The sequence below is a fragment of the Phragmites australis genome, chromosome 6 (genome assembly GCF_958298935.1).
Source record: "Phragmites australis chromosome 6, lpPhrAust1.1, whole genome shotgun sequence".
Classification (NCBI taxonomy): Eukaryota; Viridiplantae; Streptophyta; class Magnoliopsida; order Poales; family Poaceae; genus Phragmites; species Phragmites australis.
The window spans coordinates 5,170,684-5,191,803 of NC_084926.1; the positions used below are offsets into that span (position 1 = coordinate 5,170,684).

At 43.6% G+C, this 21,120-nt stretch overlaps 1 protein-coding gene and 1 long non-coding RNA gene across 4 annotated transcripts; one reads left to right on the forward strand and one right to left on the reverse strand.

The window, feature by feature from the left end:
* Positions 1–3,538: 3,538 nt before the first annotated feature.
* LOC133921262 (uncharacterized) lies at positions 3,539–8,630 on the reverse strand. 3 transcript variants are annotated; one of them, XR_009910256.1, is made up of 5 exons: positions 8,397–8,630; positions 5,560–5,890; positions 4,737–5,477; positions 4,598–4,645; positions 3,539–4,452 (listed from the first exon to the last, which is right to left on the reverse strand). It is a non-coding gene; the product is annotated as an uncharacterized LOC133921262 (long non-coding RNA). The 3 variants fall into 3 exon arrangements; XR_009910255.1 differs by having other exon boundaries at positions 3,540–4,452; positions 4,737–4,975; positions 5,381–5,890; positions 8,397–8,586; XR_009910254.1 differs by having other exon boundaries at positions 4,737–5,890; positions 8,397–8,629.
* A 1,395-nt stretch (positions 8,631–10,025) lies between these two features.
* LOC133921263 (protease Do-like 9) lies at positions 10,026–19,987 on the forward strand. The gene is made up of 9 exons (XM_062366064.1): positions 10,026–10,647; positions 10,956–11,155; positions 11,294–11,474; positions 12,085–12,276; positions 12,593–12,825; positions 18,484–18,585; positions 18,720–18,770; positions 18,935–19,039; positions 19,376–19,987. The coding sequence occupies exons 1-9, from the start codon at positions 10,119–10,121 to the stop codon at positions 19,472–19,474; spliced, it is 1,692 nt and encodes a 563-aa protein (XP_062222048.1). The 5' UTR covers positions 10,026–10,118; the 3' UTR covers positions 19,475–19,987.
* Positions 19,988–21,120: the final 1,133 nt, after the last annotated feature.

Sequence of the window (21,120 nt, forward strand, 5' to 3'; positions counted from 1 at the left end):
AGGAAATATTACGTCAAGAAGAACCACATGTTTTAAGGGATATGAGATATTTAGATAATTTTGAGGTGTTACGGAAGGCATTGTGAGTGGGAGAGAAAAGACTCTTTGAAATATTAGCTTATGATGTAAATTGGCTTGCGATATAAAAATATTATACTTTTGAATATTATTGTACTTGTATTACATATTGAACTTGATTCAAATGCTATGAAAATCTATAATGTTTAAATCTATCTTGAAAGTATGTTGAAATCTGAAGAGAATAAAATATATGTTTAATATTAATTTTTACTATCGGCGGATCCTTATGTTACCTATTTGTGAAAATCTATCTATAGATGGATATTAAAGCATGCTACCTGTAAAAATTATTTTTACAGATGACTGTGAAATATTTTTATAGATGACTGTGAAATATTTTTATAGGTGGTTCATTAAGTGAATTGACTATTAAAATTGATTTTCACAGGTAGCATATTTTAAATCTATAAAAATCGTTCATTTTTATAGTACTCCGATCGTAGCTAAACACTTATGAAAATCGGTTATAAACTGTTTATAGAAATAGTTTCGGTAGCGGTGAATGCAGTATCTTGCGGTACGTGCAGCGCAGCACAGTGCTGTGCTTTCTCGGGCCTGTTTCAGACCGGCCGCTGCGCTGATCGCCGAACAGTGTCCGCCCACCCGCCCGCGCCAAACCTCTCAATTTGGACTGTTCACCGTCGTGCAATCATCATTGCTGTGGTCAAGGGTAACGGCTTTGCGGCCTTCTCGGCTTGCATTAACCGGCATCCAACAAGGCGGATGGCCGGAGCCCGGAGTTGGGCATAGAGGACGACGACAACGAGGCATGCATATCCAGAGGGCCCGGATCCGGCCGGATCGGCTTGGCTGCCGTCCTTTTCCATGTTTAACTGTACGCCGTGCACGGCGTAATCCACAGTCCTATTCCAGTCCCAAAAGATCTACACATATATACGTGATACGTTCCCGGTGCATGTGAAACGGCAGCCCCACTTTTTCAACCGTCCCACTGCACTCGATGACACGACAAATGGACTATTGCTTTCACAGGGAAATACGGAGCATAGCACCAAAGATTTCATCATTTCAAGACAGTAGATTTGGTGTTGGACACGTTGGCCTTGTTGCGCGAGCGATTCTGTGGATATGTTTTTGTTCAAAGAAATTCATGTGGATAGGTCTTTGCGACAAGATGATTTGCACTGGTGGGGCTCGAAGGCGACAGTGCAAGCGTAGATGTTCGTTGCATACTCGACAATATAAATATGGTGGTGTACGACAGTCTATTCTGCGTCTAGCCACGTAATAGATTTGTGCTGCTTGCTATGACCGATCGAGCCAAAATCTTTCTCCACACGCCCTAGCTTCTTCGCGGTGTACGACACGGCGGGTGCGGGTGGCGGAGGCGTGTAGGTAGCAGATGCACGTGGTGCTCGCGGAGGAGGTGGGCCTATGCCGGTGTGTTGGGAGCGACGTATGCTAGAAGGAGGCGATGGCGACTAGCTTCACCAGGGTGGACGGCGAGGCCACCGGCATCTTTGCTCAGGCCAAGGCTAACGTCGATGCTGAGTCACCCTTCCTGACCGTGGGCTCCACCTTCGTGGTGGCCGTTCGTGGGGCACTGCCGCATCGTCGTCGCCAACTGCGGCAACTCGCGCGCCATGCTCTCCCGCGGTGGCGTCACAGTGCCACTCTCCATTGACCACAAGGTATCAATCTTCATCTCGACAATAGCATCTATTCAACCACATCATATTTTTGTTTAATAAGTATATAAATTAATATCTAATGCTAGATTGCAAGTATCCCCACATGAGATCATTAGTCTACTACCTCGTACTGTTGTTTAATTCAGATGAGCAGGATGTTATACAGTTACAACATATAGACATTTAGTTGCGATTTGCGCTATACTGCAGTTACAATTTGGGTCTAGCGTAATTGCAGTCATCTTTGTGCCACCTACAAGTTACGACTATCAGTTACGACGATACAGATAGTTGAGTTATGATCACACGATAGAAAGTATATAATTATGATTAGATTAGGTACCGAGTTATGATCATATATATTTGTAGTAACTGATATATCTTGTAGATCGTAACTATACTATTTTTTATCGTAACTGAAGGTGTGTGTAGAGGTGAACAAGTTACGATTACATGATAAAAAATATATATTATGACTAGAGAAGGTACTGAATTACGACCATATATATATGTAGTAACCAATATATCTTGTGGATTATAACTATATTATTTTTTAATCGTAACTGGGGGTGTGTGCAAAGGTGAATAAGTTACGATCATATAAAAAAATATATAATTACGATTAGAGAAGGTAATGAGTTATGACTCTATATATTTATAGTAACTGAGGGTGACGCAACAATGAAAACAGTACGTCTAGGAATATATATAATTCAGACACATTACATTATATATATATTGGCATGGGTCCAATTTCAGCGCATATATATATATGTATGTGTATATATATATGTAATGTAATGTGTCTGAATTATATATAACAGTAATGATGTGGATATAATTTTTATAGATTTATAATAGCATGTTTTCAAATTACAACTAAAAAAGATTTATAATAGTATGGTTTCAAATAATAGATTTATAATAAAATATTTTAAAACCACGATATTTATAATAACATTAATCTGTTAGCCTGGTAATAAAAACTTTACTTGCTGAGTTGGCTTTATATTTGGGTGTAGATTGCATTGGCTGCAGGTGTCACATTTTGGATCAATCTTTTTTCAGATAAGATCCATCCACTAGGTTTGGGGAATAGTCAGTTGGCATCTTTTTGCACGTGAATCCATGCATGCTTTCTAGTGGATAAGGACGGGATGCCTGAGGTGAGTTCTAGAGGTTCAGACTTCAGAGGGTGGCTTATACTTGGATCAAAATGGCACATCATAAGGGAACACAAAAACGGTACTTCCTCTCGTGACATGATCGAAATGGACTTAGCATCCGGCCGAAAGGTTGGACTAAGCTGCAATTGGCATCCGATGCTAATATGCTATGATATCTCATAGCAATCCGTCAGTAATCATTTGTCTAAACCAAAGGGATCCAATAAAGAAAAACCAGGAATTACGATCAGCAAGAGTTTGGCAAACTTCAAGTGTCAAATCGTATGATCTTCAATCCGGCTGCAAACTGTGACTGGGATTATTTTTATCGAAGGAGTGTGATTGTGACTGTGATATCACAAGTTTGCAGCCTTTTTTGAGGTGCATATGTTACATTATTCAGGAATCAAATGGACAGATGCTTCCGAGCATAAATGGACAGTCATTCACAGCTAGTGTATCTATTGCAACTTCTAGATGTCCAAATTGCAGAAATAATTAACCTTATCCTCGATGCGTTGGAGCATGTCGATTTTGTTTTGCTTCACAAGTACTGAAAAGGCGGCCCTTGTAGAAGGCATAAGCAAGCCATATACGCTTTCACACTATGCAGGAGACTCGAGGCTTCCCAAAAAAAAAAGACCTTATGCAATATTACGTGTTACGTACTTACATGTGGTGCAAATAAACATTTAGCATCCTTTTATGTGCACTAAAAAGTAAAAAAAAAAAAAATTAAAACTCATGACTGCAGAAAATAAGACCGCCTGCAATTGTTCCAAGGTTCTATGGTTTGTCTGACAGCTGGATTTCTCACAAAACAGTGGAGATGGCCACATCAATCATCTTAGTCAGGATGAAGGCGTGGGGGCTTCACCTCTTTCAAGATGGATGGTGATTGAACTGCGGAACTTTGAAAATACTGAACCTTACAAAGAAAACCATCATCCAGATACTTAGCCTCGCATAGAATGATATATTTGCTCATGCTGCATGCATTCTGGAGACGACTTTTCGGCACAAGTCACTCTCAGGAAACAGATTAGTTCAGCTATGACAAGTCAGGGCTCTGATCGATGTGCAAACTTCAAAGCGCCACAGTTCAGCTGTGCTCCATTCAAATCAGGAGAGGCAGACATATACTTTGCACGCATGGAATGGAATGCTGCTAACATTCAGCTGTGACTTGTCTGTCATGACAATGAATTGGAAAGATCCTTTTCAAGGAGACTGATCGAGTCAGTTATCCTTCTGTATGGATTTCTACAGAAACAGCAAACATGCATGAGGCCACTGGTGTTGACACAGACTAGGAAAGATCAGGCTAAGCTTATATAGTTAAGTCATCTGGTAGTGACACAGTCCAAAATCTCTGCTACTATGCAGGCAACATTGACTAGACAATAGTACTGCCTCTTCTATTTCTTCAGTTCTTGCTTGAATTAGAACAGTGACAGGAATTCAGTTTAGACTTCCAAGTCTAGGACAATCACTAGAAAAGCGGAGCAGTTTTGCCACGCCTGTTGACCCGTGTTGCCTGCTCTGAGCTAACCCTACATAAAAACATATATTTAGGCAACTTAACACCGCTTGGATCCTAGAACAGAGGTAATGATATGTTAAGTATTTGACAATATATATAAAATTATGCAAAAATAGACCTGCAAAAATATCATATAATAATTATTAGTGATTTACCTTTAGTAGCATTAGCGAATCATCGGGGAGTGGAAGTTGATGGGTGTCCTATTAAAAATATTTATAAATCGCAAATGAGGTTACAGTGTGTATAGAAGAGAAAAGAGCAGTGTATAAAATTTTGAAATAGTACTTATACCATTTATGGAGCTGGTACAGATGATAAGAACATGGAACGTGTATTTTTTTCTGCAGTAGCTTAAAAAAGGCATAGATCCCTGAGCTGTAAATTGTTGTCATTTGTAAACATCTTCCATCCTTTCAAAAGCCACTTGTATTTATGTTCGTTTCTCACACTACAATCTACTCTCCAAATCTTGCTATGATGTTCAAGTACAAGTGTTTGGCTCTCAAATGGAAGATAGATATTAGCATACTCTGCAGTAGAAATATGGCACACCATTTGGCGCACATGATAACCCGCATTGACGATAGTGTTTCGAGAGTACTGCTACTCCTACTTCAATTCTAGTAGCCTTCCTTAGACAGAGAAAGCATACAATGCAAGCTCTATTGCAGTTGTTGAAATGGCCTATGCCTATTTGTATCACCCCAACTCACATATCATAGCACATAATTTCAGTAGTCAGTGTTCAGCTCCATTGAAGAAAATCAACTTAGGTTGCGCATGTGACATACATATACATTCTCACTGCTTCATGGGCCTAAGTGTTACTATTTATACTTTCTTAATACTCAATATGCTAAGTTACAGGTCAATCCTACAAAATCCAGGACAAGCCTCTCAAACTGTGTTCTAGAAGCGTAGTGCATTGTTCTTACTTCAGTTTCAATTTAGCCACCTCCTTGTCCCAACTTAGAGCAAACATTTGGCGTCCAAATGGCACTTTCAGATTGTATCGAAAAACCTACAATATATCTAGCAAAATGGAACTCCATATTAGTTCATTTTGATATATTTACTAATCAGGATACATATGGGAGATGGTGCCAGGTAGAACATTGTCATTTATTTGGCGAATTTATTCCTGGAGAACCATGCAATCATTGATCCAGTTAGAACCATCGTCTTCAGAGCAGTTTTCCCAAGCCTTCCTTAATGTTGACCTCCAACACGCAATCATGCCACAAATTTTCTTACTCAGCTCAACCCCTTCAAGGGCGCAACCATTCTTTGAAAGTATCCTGCAAAGGGTCTCTTTGGCAAGATCAGCGTTAGGATTTGAATTTAGGTTTATGGGTTTGCCCTTCCCCGATAGATTTTCAAAGTGTCCTTCTTCCATTGAGTGTCATATTCTTTGTTCTACAACATTTACTATGTCAGTTTCAGACCTGCAAAATAGCAAGAAAGGAATTATTAGGGAAAAAATTATATCCTTTGACTATCGGAGTTATCAATGAGTTACAAGCCTGAACATTTGTCCAGTCCTAACTTTTGAAAATTAGCATAAGCATCTACCGAGCACTGACAATGAACACAGGAGATCCAAATGCATAGTCCACAAAATCATTGGCTAGGTTAATTATGATGTTTCTTTATCTATGATAAGAGTAGCCAAATTGAGAGAGTGAGAAATAGGTATTACAAATTTACTGGGTGTATGTGCATCAGTTAACTCAGGATATCTCCTCAATAAAATTTAAATTACAACTTCCAGACCAAGGATGCATAAATGGAGCTTGGATATCGTCACACTTATGTTATTTTCATGAGTGAGATTGGTAATTCCATCAGCTGCTCTATTGATAATACTGTTAATCACCCTTGAATTTGTAGTAGTTTTTCTACCTTTTCAATAGATTCACCAGCAGAGGTAGCACACCAGCATAAGCTATAAATTGTTAATGTTCAAGCTGTAACAGCAATACATCAAGTAAACAACTACATTTCTCAAAGTAACTTAACCAAAAATGAAACAATTAAGCATTTGCTCAAAGCACAACTATTCAAGGGCTCCTAAGGGGTACCAGGGAAGATGAGAGGATTGCCACGCGAGGGGATGTAACTTACGTTGGAACCAAAGCGTACACTCTACAACTACAACCACTCTTTACTCATCAAACTGCACAGATATACACCAATAAAAGTAAATTGAGTTACACAAATATTGGAGCTTTACTACGCAGGCAGTAGCACTCGTAACCACTCTTTCTTCTTTTTCAGATCCACATTGCTAACCTCAACCCAATGAATAGAGGCATCAATGAGTACAAACACATGCTTGTTCTGAGACAAAAAAAAAGTTGTTTGTATACCACAATTATCAATTTTTGTCATGTAAGCAAAATAGTCATATATAATTAGTATTGAAATATTAGTAGCGGCCGTTGTATAAACATATTCATCAATAGGTATGAGGCTAATTAGTAGTAGTAAAAATAGAGTATTAGAAAGGAGAATATTGTATCTACCTGTTCATGCATAAACAAAAGATCAGTTATATAGAGCACATAATTCCCATATCCTGACACTTTGATGCATAGTGTGCAATGAATCCCACAATGATTTATCTCTGCTAAGGTATAAATGCCATTTGCATATAAGTAGTTATAAAACAAATACACATAAGAAGTTGCTTGTAATGTTGTATAGGATCTTTAGGGAAAAAAAGTTCAATCTTGTTACTTAAAATTATACTAAGATAGATCCTTTACTAATTGAATACATTAATATTGCCATTTGCCATAATCTAGTGAGTTCCAGTTCACACAAGTCGTAAATCGTGGTCAATATTCCATATCCAAAAAACAACATCTCAATCAAGCAGTTCTGAAAAATCATCACAAATGAACCCATATTTTGGTGAATGCATAGTTTCATTGCAAATCTGATTATCCTCTCTAAGTGTAAACTTGACAGCTCAAATAGTAGCATGAATCAATTAGTAAAGTGACTGAGATATGATTTTTGGATGATAATCGTTAGCACCATCAGCGGATGTTCTTATTATATGGTATGAATCATATTCACACACACTTGAAATGTCGTCGCTAAAGAAGAATATATTCCATGATATCAAATCTTCAGCAAAGCCGCAATAACATAGGCATTATTTTCTGCACAAGAGTCTTAGTCAGGCCAACTACATTAATTGGAGATTAGAAAGAGGGTCAGATCTCCTATGAATTTATAGCCAAAGTATATTCTTTAGGCATACCAAAGAGAAAACAACCGCGATAATGTTCATACACATGCATCAGTTGAAAAAAATTGTGCACATCTTAATCATGATTTGCCATAATATTTGAATTCGAGACACCCTCTTTATAGAGCAAAATGTCCAGCGATCCTGAATATGTCATTAGGTCCTTTTTAGTTGAAACTGAAAAAGAAATGATTCAAAATGTCACTTGTTGGTACAATAATAATTTATTGTTTTTAAAGTTCGTTTTAGCATTCTAAGGAAACACCTTAAATGCATCAAAGCCTAGAGCTAAGCATACCACACAGGAGATGTAAAGCAAGCATTACATGACTGCTTATAAATTCAAAACTATGTCCTAACCTTATGAAAATCAAGGAATTCATATCTCTCATTCATCAATATGTGGCCACATTTGCACATCAAATTGGCAAAAACACTAAAGTGCAAGGAGGAAAAAGCGTGTGGCATGCCCCTTGGGCTGCTTGGCCTGGATTTTTCGACAACGGGGGATCCCCATTTCCATTACTAAGATAACGGAAAATTGCTTGGCCTGGATAAGTAGGTTGAATCATTTCTACAACATATACGACAATGGAGAATTCTCAAAATATTGCGATTCAAATCAGACCAATAGTGCAGTAGAGAAGAAAACCAAATTGAAGCAAAGATTATAGAGAATCCTCAAAATATACCTCAATGGCACTCTGCTGCTCGTCTGCATGTGCTCGTGGGAAGGCCGGGAGGCCGCAGCTCAACAACCCGTCGTCTGAGCTGGGAGTCAAGGGTAGATGCGTAACGTCAGAGTTGAGAGCCTCACCAGAGATGGTTAACAAAACAACCTAACGTCGGTTATCGCAGGCGCTCGATGCCGTGTGTGCCGTGTCGAGCAAGGATGTGGGAGTGACGGTATCGTGGATGACCAGGACGCCATCGAGCACACGATGGGCGGAGCAGAGGCTTGGACGGGGTGAGCTGTGAGGGGAGCTGCAGCAGCGACGCCGTTAGGGATTGATTGCCTGGACTGGATTGATTGCCTGGACTGGGTGGAGGAGGAGGGCGGAAGCGGTGGCCTTAGGGGCATGGCCAGCTACGACGAGTCCATAGGAGGGGCGTGAGGCCCGGTCAGCGGCCGAAAAGTCACGAAGCTTGCGGGAACCGTCTCAAGCTAAAAAAACATCTCACGATCCGACGGTTCCTAGAATTTGCAACATTCATCGGACAGCCCTGGCTGGGAGGGAGCATTAGCCAATCAGGAGGCAGCGTGCCCTACGTGCATCGGAATAGAAACATTCCTTGAGGCGCTTTAAATTTATGCCAATGCCGGAGCATGGTAGTAGTCTTGTACTTGATATAAACAAGACAACAACGCACCAAAACACAGATGCAAAACGCTTGAAAATATTGCCGCATATGGCCATTATATTTTGGGAGTTTCAGTGATCCTAAGAGGATTCATGGAATGGAAGCATCAATCAATGTCCTGCTGACAAAGTTAGGCCTGTGTCATAGCCGGTATGATGAATGATGGCAGAGATGGTATAGTTAGAAAGCTCTCAATCTCTTTCGATTACAAAGCGGATAGACAAATGCACCAACCAATTTTAGTCACGCTGTCGTTCATGCACAGAGAACTCACTACTTTGAACAAAAATATGATCAGTCTATCACCCTATCGGATTATAAGGTATTATTTGACAGAAATCTAGCTTTAATAATTTTTTGACTATAGTATTTTTAGATTTAGAAATTTATGAGTTAGAGCTAAAGATACGGTAGGTTTCTTAGTTAGTTATTTTATTTATATTTTACATTAAAATAGATACATAAATTATTTTATATTAATCTATAAATACTACTCCCTCCATTCCTTTTACAAGGCGTATTAAGATTTAAAAAAGTCTTTTATAATATACTTTGACTATTGATTTCTCTTATAATATATTATCAATTGCTATAAAATCAATATTTTATTAAATGATATGTGAAATACGAATTTATTGATATATCTTTTGTACATTAAATATGAGCATAAATTGACTAATTGTTAGTTAAAATTTATAAAGTTTAACTTTTTAAAATCCTAATACGGTTTGTATTTTGAAATGGAGGGAGTATATCTGAGATGAAACTAGACGCCAGAACTTACCAAACGAGGTAAAAGTGCTTCAGAATTCGCAGTACGAAAGAACCATACGAAGGCAAGCAAAATGCACATCCGAGGAATATGTAAACCTAGACCCTGCTTTGCGCAAATCCAGACCAAAGGCGTAAAGATGGGCACCCGCCAACCAGCCGGCACGGCTTCCCGTAGTCATCTCAGGCTCGAACCGGGCCATAATACTCCGACCGGGACGACCCTTTCCTCTTCCCCGGTTCGGCCCCTCCTCCGCGCCGCGAAACCCTAGCCCGCCTCAATGGACGACACCTCCGCCTCCAAGCGCAAGCGCAAGCGCAGCCGCAAGCCCAAGGAGTCCCCCGCCTCTCCCGACCGCTCCTCCCCCTCTCCGGCCCCCGCCGCCGACCCTGTCCCCGCCGTGGCTGGCCGCCGGGGCCGCAAGCCGCGCCGTCACGAGGCCCCAGCCGACGCGGACGCCTCGCGCCCGCCGTCCCCGCCCCGCCGCGGGGAGCCGAAGCCGGTGGCTAATGGAGGCGACGCGGTGGTTGAGGCGGGCCCCGCGAGCTGGGAGGAGGTGGTGCGGGTGGTGCCGTGCATGGACGCGGTCGTGAAGGTGTTCTGCGTGCACACGGAGCCCAACTTCTCGCTGCCGTGGCAGAGGAAGCGGCAGTACAGCTCCAGCAGCAGCGGGTTTATCATCGGTGGCCGCCGTGTCCTCACTAACGCCCACTCCGTCGAGCACTACACCCAGGTTAAGCTTAAGAAGCGCGGCTCCGACACCAAGTACCTTGCCACCGTCCTCGCTATTGGCACGGAGTGCGACATTGGTGTGCACGCTATTCCCATCCAGTAGCTATATACATTGTTTGTTCTCTCCCTCTTCAAGTTTTAATTGCGCTGTGGAGCTTGTCCACTGTCACTGCGACATCAGATGCATAATAGCTACAATTTATTGGGAAGTGTTGAACGTTGGCAACTTCAGGGTTCTTAGAAAAGTTTAACTTTCGATGCTCAGTGTGATATGTGTTGATATTTAGAACGTTATGAACCTATGGTGCGAGACTTAGCATATATTTTAACTTGATTTTTCCCCATATTGATGAATTTTAACTTGATATTGTTATATCCATCTCAGCGCTGTTAACTGTTAGTGATGATGAATTCTGGGAAGGAGTTTCACCTGTTGAGTTTGGAACATTACCGGCGCTTCAGGATGCGGTCACCGTTGTTGGTTATCCAATCGGAGGAGATACAATATCTGTGACAAGCGGAGTGGTCTCCAGGATAGAAATACTTTCATATGTTCATGGTTCTACTGAACTTCTAGGCTTGCAGGTAACCTTTTCTTCCCAAAATTATCATCCATTCAAACAAATCTTTTTTAAAAGATGTTACATCTGAAGTTGTCCGTTTGAAAAATCATAGCTTTTCTACTTACCAACTCATCTAATATGGGTCTTGTCTTATGTACAGATAGATGCAGCTATTAATTCAGGAAATTCAGGTGGCCCAGCTTTTAATGATAGGGGCAAATGTGTTGGTATAGCTTTTCAATCTCTCAAACATGAAGATGCGGAGAATATAGGTTATGTAATACCCACCCCAGTTATTAAGCACTTCATTCAAGATTATGAGAAATCGGGAGAATACACAGGTAACTTGCCCTGTTCTGTGCCTGTATGGAAGATTCCATTTAGTTCTATTAGTATGATCACTAGATTTAATTTTACCGCTCGTCTCAAGCACAATGGACATTGTTTTTTTTTTAATTTCGAACCAATTATCTTGGTTAGTAGAAATTGTTGGATGATATTGGCATGTGTAGTTCTACAGTTCTATACCAGGGTATGGATCTGGTCGCTCCTTATGACCTTGCAAGCATTATTAATGATTATCATTGGTTTCCCCCCTGATAACTCATGTTCCTGCAGTCTGATGATTCATATTGCTCGACCAATTGCTTTAGGTTTGTTGGTTATCATGAACTTCATCTAGTATCACCAAGATATAGTCATTAATCAAATAGAGATCCGTTGGTTATTTCAATCTGCTGTACTATTCAATCCTGCAATCTGTTGAGTTATAGTCTACTGGAGATCACTGTCCTGGTTGATTAATCTATTTTCTTTGTTGACCTTTGATGCATGGGGCAGCATTTATTGTAATACATAACAGTATAACAGTATAATGTTCACAACTATAGCTTGGATCTTCGGCGTTTGCCATGGAATTTCTTTTATCGTCTTCTTTCTATGTCATTTTAGGCTTCCCTATACTTGGGATTGAATGGCAGAAAATGGAAAATCCTGATCTTCGCAAAGCAATGGGGATGAAACCAGATCAAAAGGGTGTTCGTGTTAGGAGGGTGGAGCCCACTGCTCCTGAGTCTGGATGTCTACATCCGTCTGATATTATTCTTAGCTTTGATAGTGTCGACATTGCTAATGATGGCACAGGTTAGTCAGCTTCACAAACGATGAAGAATATTTCAGCCATTCGTGCAATCGAACATGTTTTCATTTAGTGCACTATATTTTTCTGCACATAAGTGCAGCCAACTATCATGCATGCTGTTTCCTTATTGTATGGGACTACAAGTAGTAGTTGCTAGTTGCTAGCTCTTGATATTACCTTTACCTCTTATATTGTTTGTTGGCTGTGTATGGAATTATTGTTGAAAGCTATGCTAAATGAAGCAAAATGGCTAATAACTTATGCTCTTTTCTTGGTTTGTCATTCCTTAGTTTCTTACCATCTTTTTTTGGCCAACAGTTCCTTTCAGGCATGGCGAGCGTATTGGCTTCAGTTACCTTGTTTCTCAGAAATATACTGGCGAGAAGGCTCTTGTTAAAGTTCTGCGTGATTCGAAAGTTCATGAATTTAAAATACGGCTAGCAACCCACAAGAGACTCGTTGCAGCTCATGTAAAGGGCAGGCCACCGTCATATTACATAGTTGCTGGCTTTGTTTTTGCAGCTGTCTCTGTTCCATACCTTCGATCTGAGGTTTTTACCTAGCTTCTTTCCTCATTTTCCTTTCAATGCATTAAGTCATCAGCAGATAAGAGTATCAATGGTAGACTGTCACTCTGTCAGTATTAATACAATTTGTTGCAATCCTTGAAAGTCTAATACTGTGATCGAGCCAGTACTGATGTCTTCTACATTTTAGGTTCTTAGTGAAACTAATTCATTAACTCCAAATGCTTTCAAGCCTATTGTGGTTACACGCTTTTAGGAGAACTAGTGCCACAGTGCATGTATTCTTTAAGTCATTTATGCAGCCTGCAGCCAGTGAGAAGCTCCTTGATTTTGAAAGTTCATGTAGGGCTTTGAGCTGTAGATCCTCTCTGTGTTATTTACGGACAATATATATTCAACGCAAAAATGATGAATGCATTCAGCATTTAATATATTTTTGTGGATCCTGTTAAGGAAGCAAAGTTTACTCACCAGTCACCCCATGGATTTCTGTGTAGTACCAGCTATTGATGTAGGGTGTAAGTTGTGATGATCACCAGGTACTAATAGGTGTGTGTGATAATTACCAGGTACTAATAGATGTTAGTGTGCGTGTGTCAACATCGTGCGGACTTGTTAGTATAATTCTTGTGTGGTACTGTTTGCAACAGTATGCCAGTTACTGTAGCCGAAGTACCTTGGCTGTTGGGAACCCACGGTTGCTACTGTAGCAAACAGCATACTGTAGCAGTGGTAGCCCGGTTTGGAGCCTGTATAATGGGCAGCAACCCCCTTGTACACCTTTGGTTGAGTTTAAATCCAATAAATGTTGTTAGCAGCTATAGACTTTTTGATGTCTAAATAAACATTAGAAGCTGTTGGCAGCAAGAGTAGAGGCTGTTAATAGCTATAAGCTTTTGGCTTTTGGGTGTTATAATAAACATCAGAAGCTGCTGGCAACAAGAAAACTCATGTGTCCAGTGTGTGCTCGCGTGTGTGTGATTGCAACCCACCTTGTAGGATCGATTCCAACAATTGGTATGAGAGTTAGGGTTGATCGGTCCCGACGATGTTGACTCCTACAAGTGGTGCGTCTTTGAGTCCCCAAAGGTAGTTCAACTGCCGCAACTCCCCATCGTTGCCGCCACGACGATTGCGACACCGAGACGTCGGTGGTCATGATGTGATCGCCCATCGTGTGGTCAAGGAGGTTGGCGGCGCATCATACCCAATCCTCATACAGAGCAACTATGCTGACTTGAGCCTACTCATGAAGGTCATGCTGCAGGCTCGCGGCCTCTGGGATGCAATGGAGTTTGGTGATGTGGCATTCCAGGAATATCGCATGGCGCTGGAGGCCATCCTTCGCGCCATGCCCCAGGACATGATTGGCACGCTCGTTGTCAAAACGAGCGCTAGGCAGGCTTAGGACGCTATCACGTCGATGCGCGTCGGCGACAATCACGTCTGCAAGGCCTCGGCGCAACAGCTCCGGAAGGAATTCGAGGTAATTTCGTTCTATGACGGGGAGACGTTTGACGATTTCGCAATGCGTCTCTTCGTCCTTGTCACCAACCTCACCACGCTCGGAGACACGATGGAAGAACAGAAGGTGGTAGAAAAATATTTACGAGTAGTTCCTAAGAGATTTTCGCAGATTGCTCTATCCATTTAGACTTTTCTTGATCTCTCGATGCTCACGTTGGAGGAAGTGACTGAGTGGCTAAAGGCGGTGGAGGATCGTCTCGATCCTGAAGAATCCCCTGTCGTCAGCGGAAAGCTGCTCCTCGGCTGCTCCTCACCGAGGAGCAATGGCTCGCACGCATTAAGGAGCGAAAGCAGGGCAAATGATCCTCGGACAACAACAATGCTTGTCACTATGCGCAAGCACCGTGGAAGAAAGGGGGAGGTGGCAGCTTCGATGGCAAGGAGGCCGCGCGCGATCTCTCTCGCGACAAGTGCCGCAATTGGGGGTGCTATGACCTCTGGGCCAAGGATTGCCGATCGCCCAAGAAGGCGCATGCTTATTTGGCCCAAAGCGAAGAAAACGACGAGTCTGCACTTGTAATGGCGCATGTGTGCGCTCTCAATGATGCGCAGGAGCCACCGCCAAGCCACATCCACCTCGACGAGCTGCGCGTGCAAGTCCACCTGGAGGGCTGGTACTTCGACACTGGCGCCACCAACCACATGACAGGTCGTCACGATGTCTTCACAAAGCTCGATTGAGGTGTGGTGAGCTTCGTCCGTTTCGGAGATGGCTCGGTGGTCGACATTTGCGGCCGTGGCACCATGTTCGTTGGGAAGAACAGAGAGCACAAGGTGCTCTCCGACGTCTACTTTATCCCACGACTGACGAACATCATTAGCATGGGCCACCTAGACGATGGGGGCTCCAAGGTGCTGATCGAGAACGACATCTTGCGGATCTAGGACTGTCAACACCGCCTTCTCGCCAAAGTTTGTCGTGGGCGGAACCGGCTGTACATCCAACGCCTTGACATTGCCCATCCCTTCTGTCTCGCGGTGTGCCATGACGAGAATACCTGGCGATGGCACACGCGCTGCGTCCACATCATTTTCGACGCACTCCGGTGGTTGGCGCGCCATGAGATGGTGCGAGGTTTGTCACAGCTGGAGCACGTCAAGCAGCTTTGCGACACGTGCATCACCACCAAGCACTGCTCGATCTCTGTTCTCGTCACATGCCAAGTATCGGGCGAAAGAGCGCCTCGACCTCGTCCATGGAGATCTTTGTGGTCCCATCACGCTAGTGACACCAGGTGGACGTCGCTTCTTCCTGCTGATGGTGGACGATGCCAACCGCTATATGTGGCTGATGCTCCTGGTTGCGAAGAGTGACGCTTCGGTGGTGATCAAGGCGATCCAGGTGGAGGTGGAGGTGGAGAGCGGTCGAAAGCTTCGCGTCCTCAACATCAACAACGACGACGAATTCACGACCATTGAATTCACGCGCCACTGCAGGGATCGCGGCGTCCAATGACACTTCTTCGTGTCGTATGACCCACAACAAATTGAATATTCGATGAGGACGTCGGATGCAGCTGGGAGCGTGGCTTCGTCAAGTGACTTCGCCGTAGAGTTCATGGTGAGTCAAGTCCATCTCCCGACGGCGGACAGGCCCACCTTAGCGGGAGGAGGAATACCAGCGGCGGAACCACTTGCACCAAGTCCAGTGGCGGTTGATGCGTCGCCCACAGCCCCGAGCGGCGAATCTTCCGGGGAGGCGGACTTCATCACGCCACCGTCGAAAGACAGCGTCGGGCTCGACGCACACCACGGCGACCACCCAGTACGCCACCGCATCGTCGGCAAGCTGCTCGGCGGCAGGGGAGCTCTGGCGGGATACGTTACCTGCGTCTTGGACGACGTCGAGCTGCACCTGGCGAACTTAGGAGAGCCAAGCTCCTTCATCGAGGCGGAACGCGACGCGACATGGCGAGTAGCGATGCTGGAAGAGATGAAGTCCGTCGAGGAGAATGAGACATGGATATTGGTGGAGCTGCCGCGTGGGCACCACCCATTCGAGCTCAAATGGGTCTTTAAGCTCAAGAAAGACGAAGCTGGGACTATGATCAAACACAAAGCCTGCTTCGTCGCCAAGGGCTATGTGTAGTAGCTGGGCGTGGACTTCGATGAGGTATTTGCACCTTGTTGCCCATCTGGAGTATGTGCGCTTGCTGTTGGCGCTAGCTGCTTAAGAGGAATTACCGGTCTATCACATGGATGTGAAATCGACATTTCTCAACGGCGAATTGGAGGAAGTGTATGTTGCGCAAGCACCAGGTTTTGTTGTCGCCGGAGACGAGCACAAGGTCTTGCGGCTGTGGAAGCCGCTCTACGACCTACGACAAGCACCACGCGCATGGAACGCAAAGCTTGACATCACTTTGGGGGCTCTCGGCTTCGAGCAGAGCGCGCACGAACATGCGACGTACCGACGCGACTATGGTAACACGCTGCTGCTCCTTGGGGTCTACTTGGATGATCTAATCATCATGGGATTGGCAAAAAAAGGAGATCGATCGATTCAAGGCGGAGAGGAAGACTCAATTCAGGATGAGCGACCTTGGTTTGCTCTCCTACCTTGGGATCGAGGTCCAGTAGTGTAGCTACAGCGACGACATCATGCTATGCCAAGCGCACTGCGCCGCTCTAATACTGGAGATGGCAAGGATGAGAGACTGCAATCCCGCTCACACCCCGATGTAGGAACGGCTCAAGGTCAGCAATAGAAGTGGACGCGATGGAGTACAAGAGGCTTGTCGAAAGCCTCTGGTACCTCATCCACACACGGCCGGATCTCGCCTTCAGCATTAGGTGCGTGAGCCACTTCATGGAGCAGCCAACTCGAGCATATGATGGCCATGAAAAGGATCATGCACTATGTTGCCGGGACGATCAACTGCGGTTGCTGCTATGGGAAAGCAGATGAGAGACAGCTGATCAGCTATAGCGATAGCGACCTCGCCGACGACATTGATACATGGAGGAGCATTTCTAGCGCTCTGCTCTTCTACGGAGACAACCCGGTGAGTTGGCATTCTCTCAAACAGAGGGTGGTGGCTCTGTCGGCCTGTGAAGCAGAGTATATCGCCGCCACCACTGCAGCTACACAAGGTGTCGCTGGCTCGATTGCTCGGCGACTTCAAGGGGAAGCCTACCGACATCATCAAGCTCAAGGTTAACAACCAATCAGCTCTAGCACTGAACAAAAACCCTATGTTCCATGAGCGCAGCAAGCACATCGATGTGCGCTACCACTTCATCAGGGAGTGTTTGGACAGTAGGAGTGTCAGTGTAGACTTTATTAGCACTAAGGACCAGCTCACAGACCTCTTAACAAAGGCATTAGCGTGAGTTTGATTTCAGGAGCTTAGAGCTAGGGCTGGAATGCTCCAAATTAAACATAAGGCTACACATAAGGCTTAGGGGGAGTAATGTTAGTATAATCCTTGCGTGTCAGCTACTACAGCAAAGGTATCTCGGTTACTGTAGCAACAGTAGACCGGTTTAGAGCCTATACAATGACAGCACCCCTCCCATATGTACACCTTTGGATGAGTTTAAATCCAATAGAGGTTGTTAGTAGCTATAGTCTTTTGAGTGTTTGAATAAACATCCGAAGCCGCTGGTAGCAAGAGTAGAGGCTGTTAACAGCTATAGGCTTTGTGTGTTTTGATAAATATCATAAGTTGTTGGCAGCGAGAAAACTCCTGTATCTAGTGTGTGCTCGTGTGTGTGTGATTCCAACTCACCTCTCGTATGATCGATTCCAACAGGACTTGCATGTTGCCGATTAAAGACTAAAGTGGTGATTAGAAGCAAGCCCCTTAAGATCCTATATTATTCGTGATAATGGTGCTCCATATTGTGAAGCAGTTAGTGTTAGGGCTATCACCTATACTTGCTGTTCATTTTCTTGCAATCTTCTTCAATTGCCTTGTTAAGTTAAAATCAACATTACGGGCTCAACCCCCACATCCAGACAGATCCTAAATATTCTTTTTCCCCAGACAGTATCCCAAGAATTTCTGATCACACAGGACAACGTATTGGTCCTGCTGCTGCAACTACTTCTTGCATCTCTTTGATCCTGATCATATTTTAAGGAAAATGTTAAATAAGGATTTTTTTTTTTACTTTCATCCCTTAAGCTAATCGATGTCTTATATGTATCAGTATGGAAAAGACTATGAATATGATGCACCTGTCAAGTTGTTGGTGAAGCATTTGCATGCAATGGCGGAATCACCTGATGAACAGCTAGTGGTGGTATCACAGGTTTCAAGTTCTTCCCATGTTAACAGTTACTGAATAATATTGTAATATGATTTAGCCTGTCATTTTTCTCCGTAACTAACTGGTATCTTCTTTCTACTTCTTACTGGATGATGTGTTGTATTTTACCATCGCAGGTGCTTGTAGCAGATATCAATATTGGTTATGAAGATATTGTAAATACTCAGGTAATAAAAGGTTCTCTTTCTGAGGTCACTCACATGACTTTTAAGAGCAAATTCCTGTGGATATATTGTTGTTTGACGCTTGAAGCTAGGTACCAAGGACCTCTTTGATAATGCCTTTCCTGCTCCAGTGTGATGACTGATTTTTCTTTTGATACTGTTGGTAGGTTCTTGCTTTCAATGGTCAGCTTGTAAAAAACTTGAAGAACTTAGTGACCATGGTGGAAAATTGCAAGGATGAATTTTTGAAGTTTGATCTGGAGTATGACCAGGTATTCTCTGGTTCCTTCTTTATTTGATTTTTCCTGCTATAAGCATCGCTCATGTCATCTCACACTACCTCAACTACCTGAAAAGTGCTGATGTTTGGTAGGCATCAAATTATACATTTACTCCTCTAGATCATCATGATTACTCAAGAGGTAGCAAATAATATCTCTTGCCAAATTGGCCATAGACGGTGGTCTTATGCAGATCATTGAAATAAATATTCAGCTATCACAATTCACACCACATGATGAAAATTGTTCCAAAATAACTGTCAGGATCCTTTTCGAATGTAATTGCTTAGTTGGCTGAAGTTAAGTAACTAATATACGATTTGACAGATTGTTGTCCTCGAGACAAAAACTGCAAAGGCTGCTACTCAGGACATTCTGACGACGCACTGTATACCTTCTGCAATGTCGGATGACCTCAAGACCTAATGAGGAGCATGATGCAGCCTCTGGCCATCAGGTGGCCCCTACAGCTTGGGCCACATTTTTGGTTGAATTGATTAGTAGGGTCGCACAATGTCCTTCCCGTGAGAAGTTCCATTCTGTGAACGGAAGGCTCTTCAGGGGTTCTGGATGTCAAAAGGAGCCGGCTGGTGCCTTGAGCTGCACCAGAGAAGAGAGCGTCACGTCACCATAAGCTGGAGTTGTTGCCAGCAGTGAGTCATCATGAAAACGATAGTAGCTAGTAAGAAGCAGTGTCTCGTTTCAAAATTTCATTACATTACATGAATTAGTAATGAGAAGAGAAATGATATTTATCCTCAACACCGGCGAAGTTCAGTAATGCCAAATGATATACTAGAGTTAGCAGTAATATTTGGACATATGACTGTCCGTGCATCCTCGTTTGTGTTAACAAGTGCAATCGCTATCAGGTTGTGGAGTACACAAAGTGGTTTCCGGCTGAATCATTCATACGTGATATTTAAACTTTCTGTACCATCCATTTGCTTGCTTGGTTTGGTACGTCAGCTTTGTCTGTCATGTTGTAGTTGTCCTCTCCATTGGTATGGAAGTGGAGGAGCAGACTTCCAGATGAAGTTTGTATTCTGGGCCCATGGCACCTTCCATTTCTGCATTTGCTACGGCTCTATCCGTTAGTGCTGAAAGGCAAACGTTACGTTCACTTCCCTTTGCTTCCCTTTTGAGTTATGCTTGCTGGTTGATAGCTCGTCCGGTCCCCATTTCTGCATTTTGATAGGCAGTTATCAAGATGTCTGGGCCTTTGGAGTCCAGGGAACCTTGACGGGTGCCTGGTTACTTTTTGCTTGGTCAGTCGTCGTCGTTAGCTAGTCAATCGTTCAGCTGCCCACGCCCAGCATTTGCAAAGGAGGTCTCAAGATCGTTATGGTCTCACGGCTATCTTGCTACTGTGCTTCACAACTTTCTTTTGATATCAAAATGTTTCACGGGTTTGGTCTGGTGTTTTCGGTTCGGTATTGGCATTATCACTGCGATTGCATGCACCAGTTGGTGACTCCACAGGGAATCGGGACATGGTAAGCTGGGGTCTGGGGACTCCAAATCTTTTTTTGAAGGGGCTGGAAGCCCATTAAAATATATTAAAGGAAGCACCATGCTTACATCCCCGCTTTTCACGTAGCACCCTGGGGAAACAAGGAATTACAACAAAGCCCAACAGACAAGGTTCCCCAGTTACAACATATTCAGAGAAGATCCTAGACATCATCAAATTCATGCTTGAGCTACACTGGGTCTTCACGACAACTCCGGTGACCTTCGCTGTTAGGAAACGCAGAAGCCGAAGCCGAGTCCCAACCATCCAGTCGACAAGAAGCCACAAACGTTGGATCTGCCGCAAGAGCCATCGCCTTAGCGAACCGAGGCGAATTTGGAACCGAAGAACGCGTATCGGCGTCTTCTCGTCGGCGAAGATGGGGGAAGAAAACTCCACCGTCGTCAGCGCTGCCGGCGACGAGGAAAACAAACCCACTAAAAGGGATAAGCAAGGCTTCCCTCCTTTCGCAAAAAGAGGAAGCAAACTAACCTCCAAGTTGTGAACCCAGTGACCAAGAAGACGCCGGCGCAGCCGTCGACTCCTGCACCAAGTCCGC

Bases quoted from the DNA above. Each gene is read 5' to 3' on its own strand.
- LOC133921263 (XM_062366064.1), top strand. From the start codon at position 10,119: ATGGACGACACCTCCGCCTCCAAGCGCAAGCGCAAGCGCAGCCGCAAG. The intron at 10,648-10,955 runs GTGTGCACGCTA...TATCCATCTCAG, and splicing joins TGGCACGGAGTGCGACATTG to CGCTGTTAACTGTTAGTGAT. The intron at 12,277-12,592 runs GTTAGTCAGCTT...TTTGGCCAACAG, and splicing joins CATTGCTAATGATGGCACAG to TTCCTTTCAGGCATGGCGAG.